Source organism: Leopardus geoffroyi, chromosome C3, assembly GCF_018350155.1.
Source record: "Leopardus geoffroyi isolate Oge1 chromosome C3, O.geoffroyi_Oge1_pat1.0, whole genome shotgun sequence".
In the NCBI taxonomy this organism is placed as follows: Eukaryota; Metazoa; Chordata; class Mammalia; order Carnivora; family Felidae; genus Leopardus; species Leopardus geoffroyi.
The window spans coordinates 71963480-71975735 of NC_059338.1; the positions used below are offsets into that span (position 1 = coordinate 71963480).

General features: G+C 50.5%; 1 protein-coding gene, 1 non-coding gene and 1 pseudogene across 2 annotated transcripts; 2 read left to right on the plus strand and 1 right to left on the minus strand.

Annotated features, from left to right (window-relative positions):
• Window positions 1-1337: 1337 nt before the first annotated feature.
• On the plus strand, window positions 1338-3032 carry LY6D (lymphocyte antigen 6 family member D). The gene is made up of 3 exons (XM_045453454.1): window positions 1338-1454; window positions 2174-2272; window positions 2509-3032. Exons 1-3 carry the CDS (start codon window positions 1403-1405, stop codon window positions 2748-2750), a joined length of 393 nt encoding a protein of 130 aa, XP_045309410.1. The 5' UTR covers window positions 1338-1402; the 3' UTR covers window positions 2751-3032.
• A 4536-nt stretch (window positions 3033-7568) lies between these two features.
• Window positions 7569-7675, minus strand: LOC123587151. The gene has a single exon (XR_006707190.1). It is a non-coding gene; the product is annotated as a U6 spliceosomal RNA (small nuclear RNA).
• Window positions 7676-11106: 3431 nt separating this feature from the next.
• Window positions 11107-12208, plus strand: LOC123585375 (annotated as a pseudogene).
• The last annotated feature ends 48 nt before the right edge of the window (window positions 12209-12256 follow it).

Below are 12256 nucleotides of genomic sequence, written 5' to 3' on the forward strand. Positions count from 1 at the left end.
CCTTGGACCCCTGGCACCAGATGTAGCCCCGACTTTACCCCACGTGGCAGGGGAGAGGGGAGGCCCAGCTCCGGAGCTGGCCCGCCCAGGGCCACGCTGGGAGGAAGGGCCAAGGGGTCCCAGACCTCCCCAGCCTGAACCCTGTCCTCCCTCCAGCCTCACCTCCCTCCCTGCAGCAGGCCCTCCAGTACTTGCGGGATGGGGGCTGCGGCAGGGGGAGGGCTCATCTCTGCCTGTGCTCTGGCCCTACCCGCACCCACAGTCGGCTCGGCCTGCCAGGGCAGGGACAGGGTGAGGCCTCGGAGGGCCCACCGGCACCACCCAGCAGGGTCCAGCTGGCCTAGCAGAGCAGCAGCGGGGGCCCAGGGCCGGCAAGGAGACCTACGGGGTGGGGGAGGGGGGGAGGGCGGCCCCTGTGCTTAGGGCCAAGCCCCTCCACCCCCCCGGTCCCCGCGAGCACTGTGAGGTGAAGTTAGGGGGATCTGCCGGGCACCCACAGCCCCTGGCCTGGAAGAGCTCACTGCCCTCGGGACCAGAGCAAGAGACGGACAGCCACGGGTCCTGGAGGAGGGTGAAGGCTGGGGCTCCTCCGGGAGGGCTGGGGCACAGTGGACAGAGTCCTTGGTGGGAGGGTGGAAGGAAGGGCTGTTGGAGACTTGAGGGGCCCTCGGTTTCTCCCAGTTGGAGAGCGAGTTGAATCTCTGCCTCGGCACCGTCCCCTCCCCCATCAGCCGTGCCCCTGCCCCTCCCCCGGTGCCCCAGGTCCTGCCCCTGGTCCCATGCTCACCTCTCTGCAGGCACATGCAGCCTCCACACGCCGACCCCGCGGCCCACCCTGCTCCTCTTCCTCTCACTACCCCGAGGTCCTGGCATCTCAGCAAGGTGCCTTCCTTCCGTGGGGTCCTTTGCCCAGGGCTCCATGGGTGGGCCTAGCGATCCTGAGCCCCGAGCCCAGGAAGGCAGGGCCAGCGCGGGGGGGGCACAGCCCTGGGCGCCCACAGGGCACCTGCATAGGCTTGTGACCCTGTTGACCTTATCTGAGGGTGGGGGTCGCAAGGGAGGAGGTGACAGGTCTGAGACAAAATGATCTGGGGGTCGGACAGAGAGCTGGAGAGAGGAAGAGGACGCAGTGAGCTGCAGAGCCAGCGGAGGCCTCTGTCCCTCACCCGGAGGTGGGGGGAGGGAAGCCCCCTGCCCTGGGGGGCAGGCAGCCAGGGGCAGAGGTCCCTCCAGGTGGCAGGGGAGGCCGCACTGGGCGGGTGGGTGTGGGCCAGCCAGGGTGGGGCGGGTGGAATGCTACTGCCTGGCCACCTGCCCGCCTTGGTCCCTCCCACCAGCACCTACCCCAGCTATAAGGCCTCCAGAGAGGAGGGGCCCCCACTGCTCCCGGAGACACCCCAAGATGAAGCCAGGTCTGCTGCTCCTCGTCGCACTGGCGGTTGCCGCGGGGCCAGGTGGGTGAGGGGCAGGGTGCAGGGCTGGGGCGGGTGGGCAGCTTGGGTCTGTGGGACACACTCTGGAAGCCTGAGGTTACCGGCCTTTGGGCTCAGGGAATCCTGGACTGAATTTCAAACAAAATGAACCCATGTCTTAGTGGAATCAGATTTAAAATATCACAGCATCTTCTAATCAGCCCATGGGATCAGACACGCAGAGGGAGAGAGGCTGGGAGCGGTGCTGAGATGCCTCCCCTGGGGAAAGACCAGTGTTCGGGTCACCCAGCCCCTGACTGTCTGGTCCCCGGGAAGCCCCTCCTCCCACAGGCTCAGCGTGGTCCGGCTGAAGCCCTGGGCCTTGACTCAGGTCCTCGCGGCCACTTCCGCCCGCTGGGGGCAGCTTCTGGCGGCGGGGGGGGGGGGGGGGGGGGGGGGGGGGCAGAAGTCGTGTCTTGTGAGCTGCTCTTAGCAAGTCTCAGAGCTCTGTGATGTTCCTGGGGAAGGGTCCCCCGTGTACCCAGCACCGCCAGCTCTCTAGATAGGCCCAGCACAGTCCCTCCTCCCAGCACAAGGGGTCCCGGCGTCCCAGGCTCTGGGCAGCCAAGGACTGTTGCCTCCTGCCTCCGGGGAGACAGGAGCCCTGGCAAGGCCTGGGGTGTAGGAGGGGCCTGGCGCAGGTCAGGGGCGGCAGAGGGCTCGGTCCAGACAGTGACCCCTGTGCCCCTCGCCCCCCCCAGCCCTTGCTCTCCGCTGTCACGTGTGCTCCAGCTCCACCAACTGCGAGAAAGCTCAGGACTGTGCAGCCAGCGCACGCTACTGCAGGACCATAACCAAGCGTGAGTGACCCGGGAGCACGGAGCCAGGGAAGGGGACCCCGCAGGGCACCCCAGAGCTCTGCTCAGGGGCCCCGACGCCAGCAGGCTGGTGGGGACGGGTCGGTGATGGGTCGGCCGGGGGTGGTGGGGGCCGGGAGCTGGGACTTGGGGTGCTGGGGAGGCCAGACGTGCGGGGGGGGGGGGGGGCGGGGGGCTCAGAGGGAGCTGCCCAGTCTGACTGTGCCCATCCGTTCCAGTGGAGCCCCTGCTGGGGAACCTGGTGGAGAAGGACTGCGTGGAGTCGTGCACGCCCACGCACAACCTTCAGGGCCAGGTCAGCAGTGGCGTGATGGCCACCCGGTGCTGTCAGGGCGACCTGTGCAACAAGAGCCTGCAGAGCAGCGCCCCCGCCCGCAGCCCGCTCAGCGGCCCCGCCCCCGGCCTGGCGTTGGCCCTCGGCCTCCTCCTCGCTGCTCTCCTCTCGGCCCCCAGCCTGTGACCTGCCCATCCCCTTCCCCCCGGGGACTTCCAGGCCCCCGTCGCTTCGCTTCCTCTCCCGGACTGGGAGATTCCGCAGCCCCTCCCTCGCCACGACGGGGGAGGTTCCCGCGTCCTGGGCTGGGGGCCCCCTCGGAGGGTCTGGGGCCGCAGCCAGCGAGCTGATGGCCTGGAGCCCCGCCCTCCAGATGAGAGGATGCACGTGTCCCTTCTGACTTTACATTCATTCTGTTGGGTTTCCATTTATTTTTCTACTTGAACCTCTGCACAGGAACAAATGATCGAAAACCAGTGTGGTTGTGTCTTCCTATTTCAGGAGTGCAGGGGGGAAGGAGGAGGCCATCCCGCCTCGCAGGCCCCCAGGGCCTGGGACTTGTCACCCAGGGCCCATCTTGGCCTCGTGCAGGACTCCTGAAATACCAGTGTCACCGCCCCCCCCCCCCCCAACTCAGAGGAGACACAACCCTCCCCAGGCATCTTCTCTGCAGCCCCAGGAGAGGACGCTCCTGGAGGAGGCTTGGGTGGGGGGCACAGGGCAGAAGGCCTGTGACCCAAATGGTCAGAACACACACACACACACACACACACACACACACACACACACACACCACACACCACCTCCATCCTAGGGAGGCTGGCAAAGGGGGCTGTTGAGCTCACCTGGATGCGGTCAACCCAATGTGGGTAAACTTACCTTGGCCCAACTGCCTGGATCTGGGCCCCGTTGCCCGGGTTCCAGGTTTGCTGCCCCGATCTGGGCAACTGGATCATTGTGTCCCTGTGAGTTCTCAGCACCCCCGCAGATGCCCAAGCAAGCAGCCTGCCCCTTCCTAGGAGGACCAGAGCTTTCGGAGGCCTGCACCCCCTGCCAGGCGGCCACCACCTTCTGAGGCCTCACCTTGGGCCGGACAGAGCCCCGACTCGGGTGCCGGCAAGGAGGAGCCCTGGCTGGCGGGGCCCCCGCAGGGTGCTTGGCTGAGGGACCAGCGGGAGCAGGGCCCGGGGAGCCTGAGGGCCCTGGCGCCCAGACCTGCTGGGGGGGTAACGCCCGCTCGGCCTGCCTCTGTGTCTCCATCACATCACCTAAATTAGGAGCTTCACACGGGTGCCACCATCAGCTACACCCACGTCCCCAGCTTTGCCCACTTGTGTCCCGCCCCAACCCCCATGGCTTCGTCACCATCCAACATCCTCTGTCTTTGCTCAGCTCGGTCAGGGCACACCTGAAGTGACGATAAAGTGGACACACCCAGGGTGCACACCGTGATGAGACTTACATGCTCTGTGCCCCTGAAGTCACCGCTACGACCAAGACAGTGAGCAGCCCATCACCCGCAAAGCTGCCTGCAACCCCTTTGCGCACCCCCTCGGTCCTCCCCTGCAGGCCCCGCCCCTGGCAACCACCACGTGCTCTGTTTGTAACAGAGCTATTCGCCGCCCAACCCCCAAGCCTGGAAACGCCCCATGTGCATCAGCCCACGTTTTCTAGAATTGGATAAAATGGAATCTCACAGCACGTACTCTTTGGTCTCGGGTTTCTTTCCTCAGCAGGATCCAGAGACACATCCCTGCTGCGGGGGGTCTCTGTCATTCACTCCTGCTGCCCACAGGACTCTGCTATACGGCCACATCGTGGTCCCTCCACCCACGCACCTGTTGATGGACATCTGGGAGGTTCCCAGGCCTGAGGCCTCATGAGGAATGTCGCTGTGGGCAATCGCCTCGGTCTTTGCGTGGACAGATGTTTATACCTGGCTTGGGTACAACCCAGGAGTGGAATCCAGGGGCAGGTGATAGGGGGATTCTTCCGTCGGAGGGGCCACCAAACTGCTCTCCAAAGAGGCTGCTCTCCCCCATCCCCACCGGCAGCGGAAGAGGGCTCCAGGCCACTCCACACGCTCGCGGACACAAAGTGCTGTGGGTCCTTAACCGTGGACACTCTGACGGGTGCGTCCGTCTGTATGTCCGTCTTGACGCCCTTACCACACTGTTGTGAGTATATTAAGGCCGAAACTCGGATCGTGTGACACCTCTACCTTTCACCTTCATTTTCAAAATGGTCTTAGCGATTTTAGATCCTTCGTATTTCCATATGCATTTCAGAGTTAGCCTCCTAGTTTCCTCATGAACAATGCCCTTGGGATATGGGCTGGGACTGCACCTAATCCATAGATCAGTTCAAGGAGAATTTACATCTCATTATTTTTTAATGTTTACTTTTGAGAAAGAGAGAGACAGAGAGAGAGAGAGACCGCGCACGAGCACGCATGGGGGAGGGGCAGAGAAAGGAGGGGAGGACAGAGGATCCAAGGCAGGTTCCATGCTGACAGCAGAGACTCCGATGGGGGGCTTGAACTTACAATCCGTGAGATCATGACCTGAGCCAAAGCTGGACACTCAACCAACTGAGCCCCCAGGCACCCCTACATCTTATTATTAAGTCTGCTCATCAGTGAGGACGGCGTACCTCTCCATCTGCTGACGCCCTTAGCAATGTATTTCAGCAGTGTTTTGCAGCTTTCAGAGCAAACAGGCTTTACACATCTTTTGTCAACATCATCCCTAAGTATTGCACGGGATGCTCTTTATAAATGGTATTTTCAATGATCAATTGTTGGTTGTAAGAATACAGAAATACAATGAATTTTTTGCTCATTAACCTTTTATTCTGCAACCTTGCTAAACCAACATAGTTTTAGAAGGGTTTTCTTGAGTTGTTGTTTTTTAATATTTTAAAGTATTTATTTTTTTAAAATTTACATCCAAGTTAGTTAGCATAGAGTGTAAAATGATTTCAGGGGTAGATTCCAGTGATCTATCCCCTGTGTGTAACACCCAGTGCTCATCCCCAAAAGTGTCCTCCTTAATGCCCCTCACCCATTTAGCCCATCCCCCCTCCCACAACCCCTCCAGCAACCCTCAGTTTGTTTTCTGTACTTAAGAGTCTCTTATGGTTTGTTCCCCTCCCTGATTTTATATTATTTTTGCTTCCTTTTCCTTATGTTCATCTGTTTTGTATCTTAAATTCCACCTATGAGTGAAGTCATATGATTTTTGTCTTTCTGTGACTAATTTCACTTAGCATAATACCCTCCAGTTCCATCCATATAGTTGCAAATGGCAAGATTTCATTCATTTTGATTGCCGAGTAATACTCCATTGTATATATAAACCACATCTTCTTTATCCATTCATCCATCAATGGACATTTGGGCTCTTTCCATACTTTGGCTATTGTTGATAGTGCTGCTATAAACACTGGGGTACATGTGTCCCTTCAAAACAGCACACCTGTATCCCTTGGATAAATGCCTAGCAGTGCAATTGCTGGGTCATAGGGTAGTTCTATTTTTTTTTCAATATATGAAGTTTATTGTCAAATTGGATTCCATACAACACCCAGTGCTCATCCCAAAAGGTGCCCTTCTCAATACCCATCACCCACTCTCCCCTCCCTCCCACCCCCCATCAACCCTCAGTTTGTTCTCAGTTTTTAAGAGTCTCTTATGCTTTGGCTCTCTTCCACTCTAACCTCTTTTTTTTTTCCTTCCCCTCCCCCATGGGTTTCTGTTAAGTATCTCAGGATCCACATAAGAGTGAAACCATATGGTATCTGTCTTTCTCTGTATGGCTTATTTCACTTAGCATAACACTCTCCAGTTCCATCCATGTTGCTACAAAGGGCCATATTTCATTCTTTCTCATTGCCACATAGTACTCCATTGTGTATATAAACCACAATTTCTTTATCCATTCATCGGTTGGTGGACATTTAGGCTCTTTCCATAATTTAGCTATTGTTGAGAGTGCTGCTATAAACATTGGGGTACAAGTGCTCCTATGCATCAGTACTCCTGTATCCCTTGGGTAAATTCCTAGCAGTGCTATTGCTGGGTCATAGGGTAGGTCTATTTTTAATTTTTTGAGGAACCGCCACACTGTTTTCCAGAGTGGCTGCACCAATTTGCATTCCCACCAACAGTGCAAGAGGGTTCCCGTTTCTCCACATCCCTGCCAGCATCTATAGTCTCCTGATTTGTTCATTTTGGCCACTCTGACTGGCGTGAGGTGATATCTGAGCGTGGTTTTGATTTGTATTTCCCTGATGAGGAGCGACATTGAGCATCTTTTCATGTGCCTGTTGGCCATCTGGATGTCTTCTTTAGAGAAGTGTCTATTCATGTTTTCTGCCCATTGCTTCACTGGATTATTTGTTTTTCGGGTGTGGAGTTTGGTGAGCTCTTTACAGATTTTGGATACTAGCCCTTTGTCCGATATGTCATTTGCAAATATCTTTTCCCATTCCATTGATTGCCTTTTTAGTTTTGTTGGTTGTTTCCTTTGCTGTGCACAAGCTTTTTATCTTCATAAGGTCCCAGTAGTTCATTTTTGCTTTTAATTCCCTTGCCTTTGGGGATGTGTCAAGAAATTGCTACGGCTGAGGTCAGAGAGGTCTTTTCCTGCTTTCTCCTCTAGGGTTTTGATGGTTTCCTGTCTCACATTCAGGTCCTTTATCCATTTTGAGTTTATTTTTGTGAATGGTGTGAGAAAGTGGTCTAGTTTCAACCTTCTGCATGTTGCTGTCCAGTTCTCCCGGCACCAGTGTTAAAGAGACTGTCTTTTTTCCATTGGATGTTCTTTCCTGCTTTGTCAAAGATTAGTTGGCCATACGTTTGTGGGTCTAGTTCTGGGGTTTCTATTCTATTCCATTGGTCTATGTGTCTGTTTTTGTGCCAATACCATGCTGTCTTATGATTACAGCTTTGTAGTAGAGGCTAAAGTCTGGGATTGTGATGCCTCCTGCTTTGGTCTTCTTCAAAAAAATATGGAACGCTTCACGAATTTGCATGTCATCCTTGCGCAGGGGCCATGCTAATCTTCTCTGTATCGTTCCAATTTTAGTATATGTGCTGCCGAAGCGAGCACAGGGTAGTTCTATTTTTAATTTCTTGAGGAGCCTCCATCCTCTTTTCCAGAGTAGCTATACCAGTTTGTATTCCCACCAGAAGTGCAAAAGAGATCCTCTTTCTCTGCATCCTTGCCAACATCTGTTGTTTCCTGAGTTGTTAATTTTAGACATTCTGACAGGTGTGAGGTGGTATCTCAATGTGGTTTTGATTTGTATTTCCCTGATGATGAATGATGTTGATTATTTTTTGATGTGTCTTTTGGCCATCTGGATGTCTTCTTTGGAAAAGAGTCTATTCATGTCTTTTGCCCATTTCTTCACTGGATTATTTCGGTTTTGGGGGGGTGTTGAGTTTGGTAAGTTCTTTATAGATTTTGGATACTAACTCTTTATTTGCTATGTCATTTGCAAATATCTTCTCCCATTCTGTCGGTTGCCTTTTAGTTTTGCTAATTGTTTCCTTTGCTGTGCAGAAGGTTTTTATTTTGATGAGGTCCCAGTAGTTCATTTTTGCTTTTGTTTCCCTTGCCTCCAGAGACGTGTTGAGTAAGAAGTTGCTGCGGCCAAGGTCAAAGAGGTTTTTGCCTGCTTTCTCCTCGAGGATTTTGATGGCTTCCTGTCTTACATTTAGGCCTTTCATCCATTTTGAGTTTATTTTTGTGTCTGCTGTAAGAAAGTGGTCCAGGTTCGTTCTTCTGCATGTCGCTGCCCAGTTTTCCCAACACCACTTGCTGAAGAGACTGTCTTTATTCCATCGGATATTCTTTCCTGCTTTGTCAAAGATTAGTTGGTCATATGTTTGTGGGTTCATCTCTGGGTTCTCTATTCTGTTCCATTGATCCGAGTGTCTGTTCTTGTGCTGGTACCATACTGTCTTGATGATGACAGCTTTGTAGTACAGCTTGAAGTCTGGGATTGTGATGCCTCCAGCTTTGGTTTTCTTTTTCAGGATTGCTTTGGCTATTCGGGGTCTTTTGTGGTTCCATACAAATCTTAGGATTGTTTGTTCTAGCTCCGTGAAGAATGCTGGTGTTATTTTGATAGGGATTGCATGAATATGTAGATTGCTTGGGTAGTGTCGACATTTTCACAATATTTCTTCTTCCAATCCATGAGCATGGATGTTTTTCATTGTGTGTGTGTGTGTCTTCTTCAATTTCTCTCATAAGTTTTCTATAGTTTTCAATGTAAAGATTTTTCACTTCTTTGGTTAGGTTTATTTCTAGGTATTTTATGGGTTTGGGTGCAATTGTAAATTGGACCAATTCCTTGATTTCTCTTTCTGCTGCTTCATTATTGGTGTATTCGAATGCAACTGATTTCTGTGCATTGATTTTATATCCTGTGACTTCGCTGAATTCATGGATTGGGTCTAGCAGTTTTTTGGTGGAGTCTTTTAGGTTTTCCACATAAAGTATCATGTCATTGGTAAAGAATGAAAGTTTGACTTCCTCCTTGCTGATTTGGATGCTTTTTATTTCTTTGTGTTGTCGATTGCTGAGGCCAAGACTTCCAATACTAAGTTGAATAACAGTGGTGAGAATGGACATCCCTGTCTTGTTCCTGACCTTAGGGGGGAAAGCTCTCAGTTTTTCCCCATTGAGGATGATATTAGCTGTGGGTCTTTCATATATGGCTTTTATGGTCTTGAGGTATGATCCTTCTATCCATACTTTCTTGAGGGTTTTTATCAAGAAAGGATGGTGTATTTTGTCAAATGCTTTCTCTGCATCTATTGAGAGGATCATGTGGTTCTTAATCTTTCTTTTATTAATGTGATGTATCACACTGATTGATTTGTGGATATTGAACCAGCCCTGCATCCCAGGAATAAATCCCACTTGGTCATGGTGAATAATTCTTTTAATGTATTGTTGGATCCAGTTGGCTAGTATCTTGTTGAGAATTTTTGCATCCGTGTTCATCAGGGAAATTGGTCTGTAGTTCTTTTTAGTGGGGTCTTTGTCTGGTTTTGGAATCAAGGTAATGCTGGCCTTATAGAATGTGGTTGGAAGTTTTCCTTCCATTTCTGTTTTTTGCAACAGCTTCAAAAGAATAGGTGTTAACTCTTCTTTAAATATTTGGTAGAGTTCCCCTGGAAAGCCATCTGACCCTGGACTCTTGTTTGTTGGGAGATTTTTGGTTACTGATTGAATTTCTTCACTGGTTATGGGTTTGCTCAAATTTCCTATTTCTTCCTGTTTCAGTTTTGGTAGCTTACATGTTTCTATGGATTTGTCCCTTTCTTCCAGATTTCCCAATTTGTTGGCATATAATTGCTCATAATATTCCCTTATTATTGTTTGTGTTTCTGTAGTGTTGGTTAGGATCTCTCCTCTATCATTCGTGATTTTATTTATCTGGGTCCTTTCCATGATCTTTTTGATCAGTCTGGCTAGGGGGTTATCAATTTCATTAATTCTTCAAAGCACCAGCTCCTGGTTTCATTGATCTGTTCTGTTCTGTTTGTTTATTTGTTTTCGATAGCATTGATTTCTGCTCTAATCTTTATTATTTCCTGTATTCTGCTGCTTTGGGACTTTATTTGCTGTTCTTTTTCCAGCTCCTTTAGGTGTAAGGTTAGGTTGTGTATCTGAGACCTTTCTTCCTTCTTTAGGAAGGCCTGGATTGCTGTATACTTTCCTCTTATGACTGCCTTTGCTGGATCCCAGAGGTTTTGGGCTGTCGTGTTTTCATGTTCATTGGCTTCCATGTACTTTTAAATTTCCTCTTTAATTTCTTGGTTCACCCATTCATTCTTTAGTAGGATGTTGTTTAATCTCCAAGTATTCGTTGTCTTTCCAAGTTTTTTCTTGTGGTTGATTTCAAGTTTCATAGTGTTGTGGTCTGAAAATATGCACAGTATGATCTTGGTCTTTTTGTACTTGTTGGGGGTTGATTTGTATCCCAGTATATGATCTATTCTAGAGAACGTTCCACATGCACTCGAGAAGAATGTGTGACCACTGCTTTAGGATGAAATGTTCTGAATATATCTGTTAAGTCCATCTGGTTCAGTGTGTCAATCAAAGCCATTGTTTCCTTGTTGATTTTCTGCTTAGGTAATCTGTCCATTGTTGCAAGTGGGGTGTTGAAGTCCCCTACTATTATGTTATTATTATCAATGAGTTTCTTTATGTTTGTGATTAATTGATTTATATATTTGGGCGTTCCACATTGGGGGGATAAATGTTTACAATTGTTAGATCTTTTGGTGGCTAGACCCCTTAATTATGATATAATGCCTTTCTTCATCTCTTGTTAGAGTCTTTGCTTTAAAATCTAGTTTGTCTGATTTGAGTATGGCTACTTCAACTTTATTTGTTGACCATTAGCATGACAGATGGTTCTCCATCCTCTTACTTTCAATCTGAAGGTGCTTTAGGTCTAAAATGGGTCTCTTGGTTTTCTGCCTGTGGACGCCACAGTAATCATCGTGAAAGTCTCCTCTCCCACCACCGTCATGTCTAAGTCAGAGTCTCCCAAAGAGCCTGAACAGCTGCGGAAGGTTTTCGTCGGAGGTTTGAGCTTTGAAACAACCGATGAGAGTCTGAGGAGCCATTTTGAGCAATGGGGAACACTTACGAACTGTGTGGTAATGAGAGATCCAAACACCAAGTGCTCCAGAGGCTTTGGGTTTGTCACCTATGCCACTGTGGGAGAGGTGGATGCAGCCATGAATGCAGGGCCACAAGGTGGATGGAAGAGTTGTAGAACCAGAGGGCTGTCTCATCTCGAGAGAAGATTCTCAAAGACCTGGTGCCCACTTCACTGTGAAAAAGATTTATGTCAGTGGCATTAAAGAAGACACTGAAGAACGTCATCTAAGAGATTATTTTGAACAGTATGGGAAAATGGAAGTGATTGAAATCATGACTGACCGAGGCAGTGGCAAAGAGAGAGGCTTTGCTTTTGTAACATTTGACGACCAAGACTCTGTAGACAAGACTGTCATTCAGAAATTCCATACTGTGAATGGCTACAACTGTGAAGTAAGGAAAGCTTTATCTAAGCAAGAGATGGCTCGTGCTTCCTCCAGCCAAAGAGGTCGAAGTGGTTCTGGGAACTTTGGTGGTGGTCGTGGAGGTGATTTTGGTGGGAGTGACAACTTTGGCTGTGGCGGAAACTTCGGTGGGTGAGGTGGCTTTGGTGGCAGTTGAGATGGTGGTGGATATGGTGGCAGTGGGGATGGCTATAATGGATTTGGTAACAATGAAAGCAGCTTTGGAGGTGGTGGAAGCTGTAATGATTTTGGCAACTACAACAATCAATCTTCAAGTTTTGGGCCCATGAAAAGAGGAAATTTTGGAGGCAGAAGCTCTGGCCCCTATGTTGGTGGAGGCCAATACTTTGCCACACCACAAAACCAAGGTATCTATGGCGGTTCCAGCAGCAGCAGTAGCTATGGCAGTGGCAGAAGGTTTTAATTACTGCCAGGAAACAAAGCTTAGCAGGAGAGGAGAGCCAGAGAAGTGACAGGGAAGCTACAGGTTACAACAGATTTGTGAATTCAGCCAAGCACAGTGGTGGCAGGGCCTAGCTGCTACAAAGAAGACACGTTTTAGACAACACTCATGTATATGGGCAAAAAACTCGAG

Coding starts and splice junctions, on each gene's coding strand:
- LY6D (XM_045453454.1), top strand. CDS start 1,403: ATGAAGCCAGGTCTGCTGCTCCTCGTCGCACTGGCGGTTGCCGCGGGG. Junction 1,455..2,173: donor GGCGGTTGCCGCGGGGCCAG/GTGGGTGAGGGG, acceptor CGCCCCCCCCAG/CCCTTGCTCTCCGCTGTCAC. Junction 2,273..2,508: donor CTGCAGGACCATAACCAAGC/GTGAGTGACCCG, acceptor CATCCGTTCCAG/TGGAGCCCCTGCTGGGGAAC.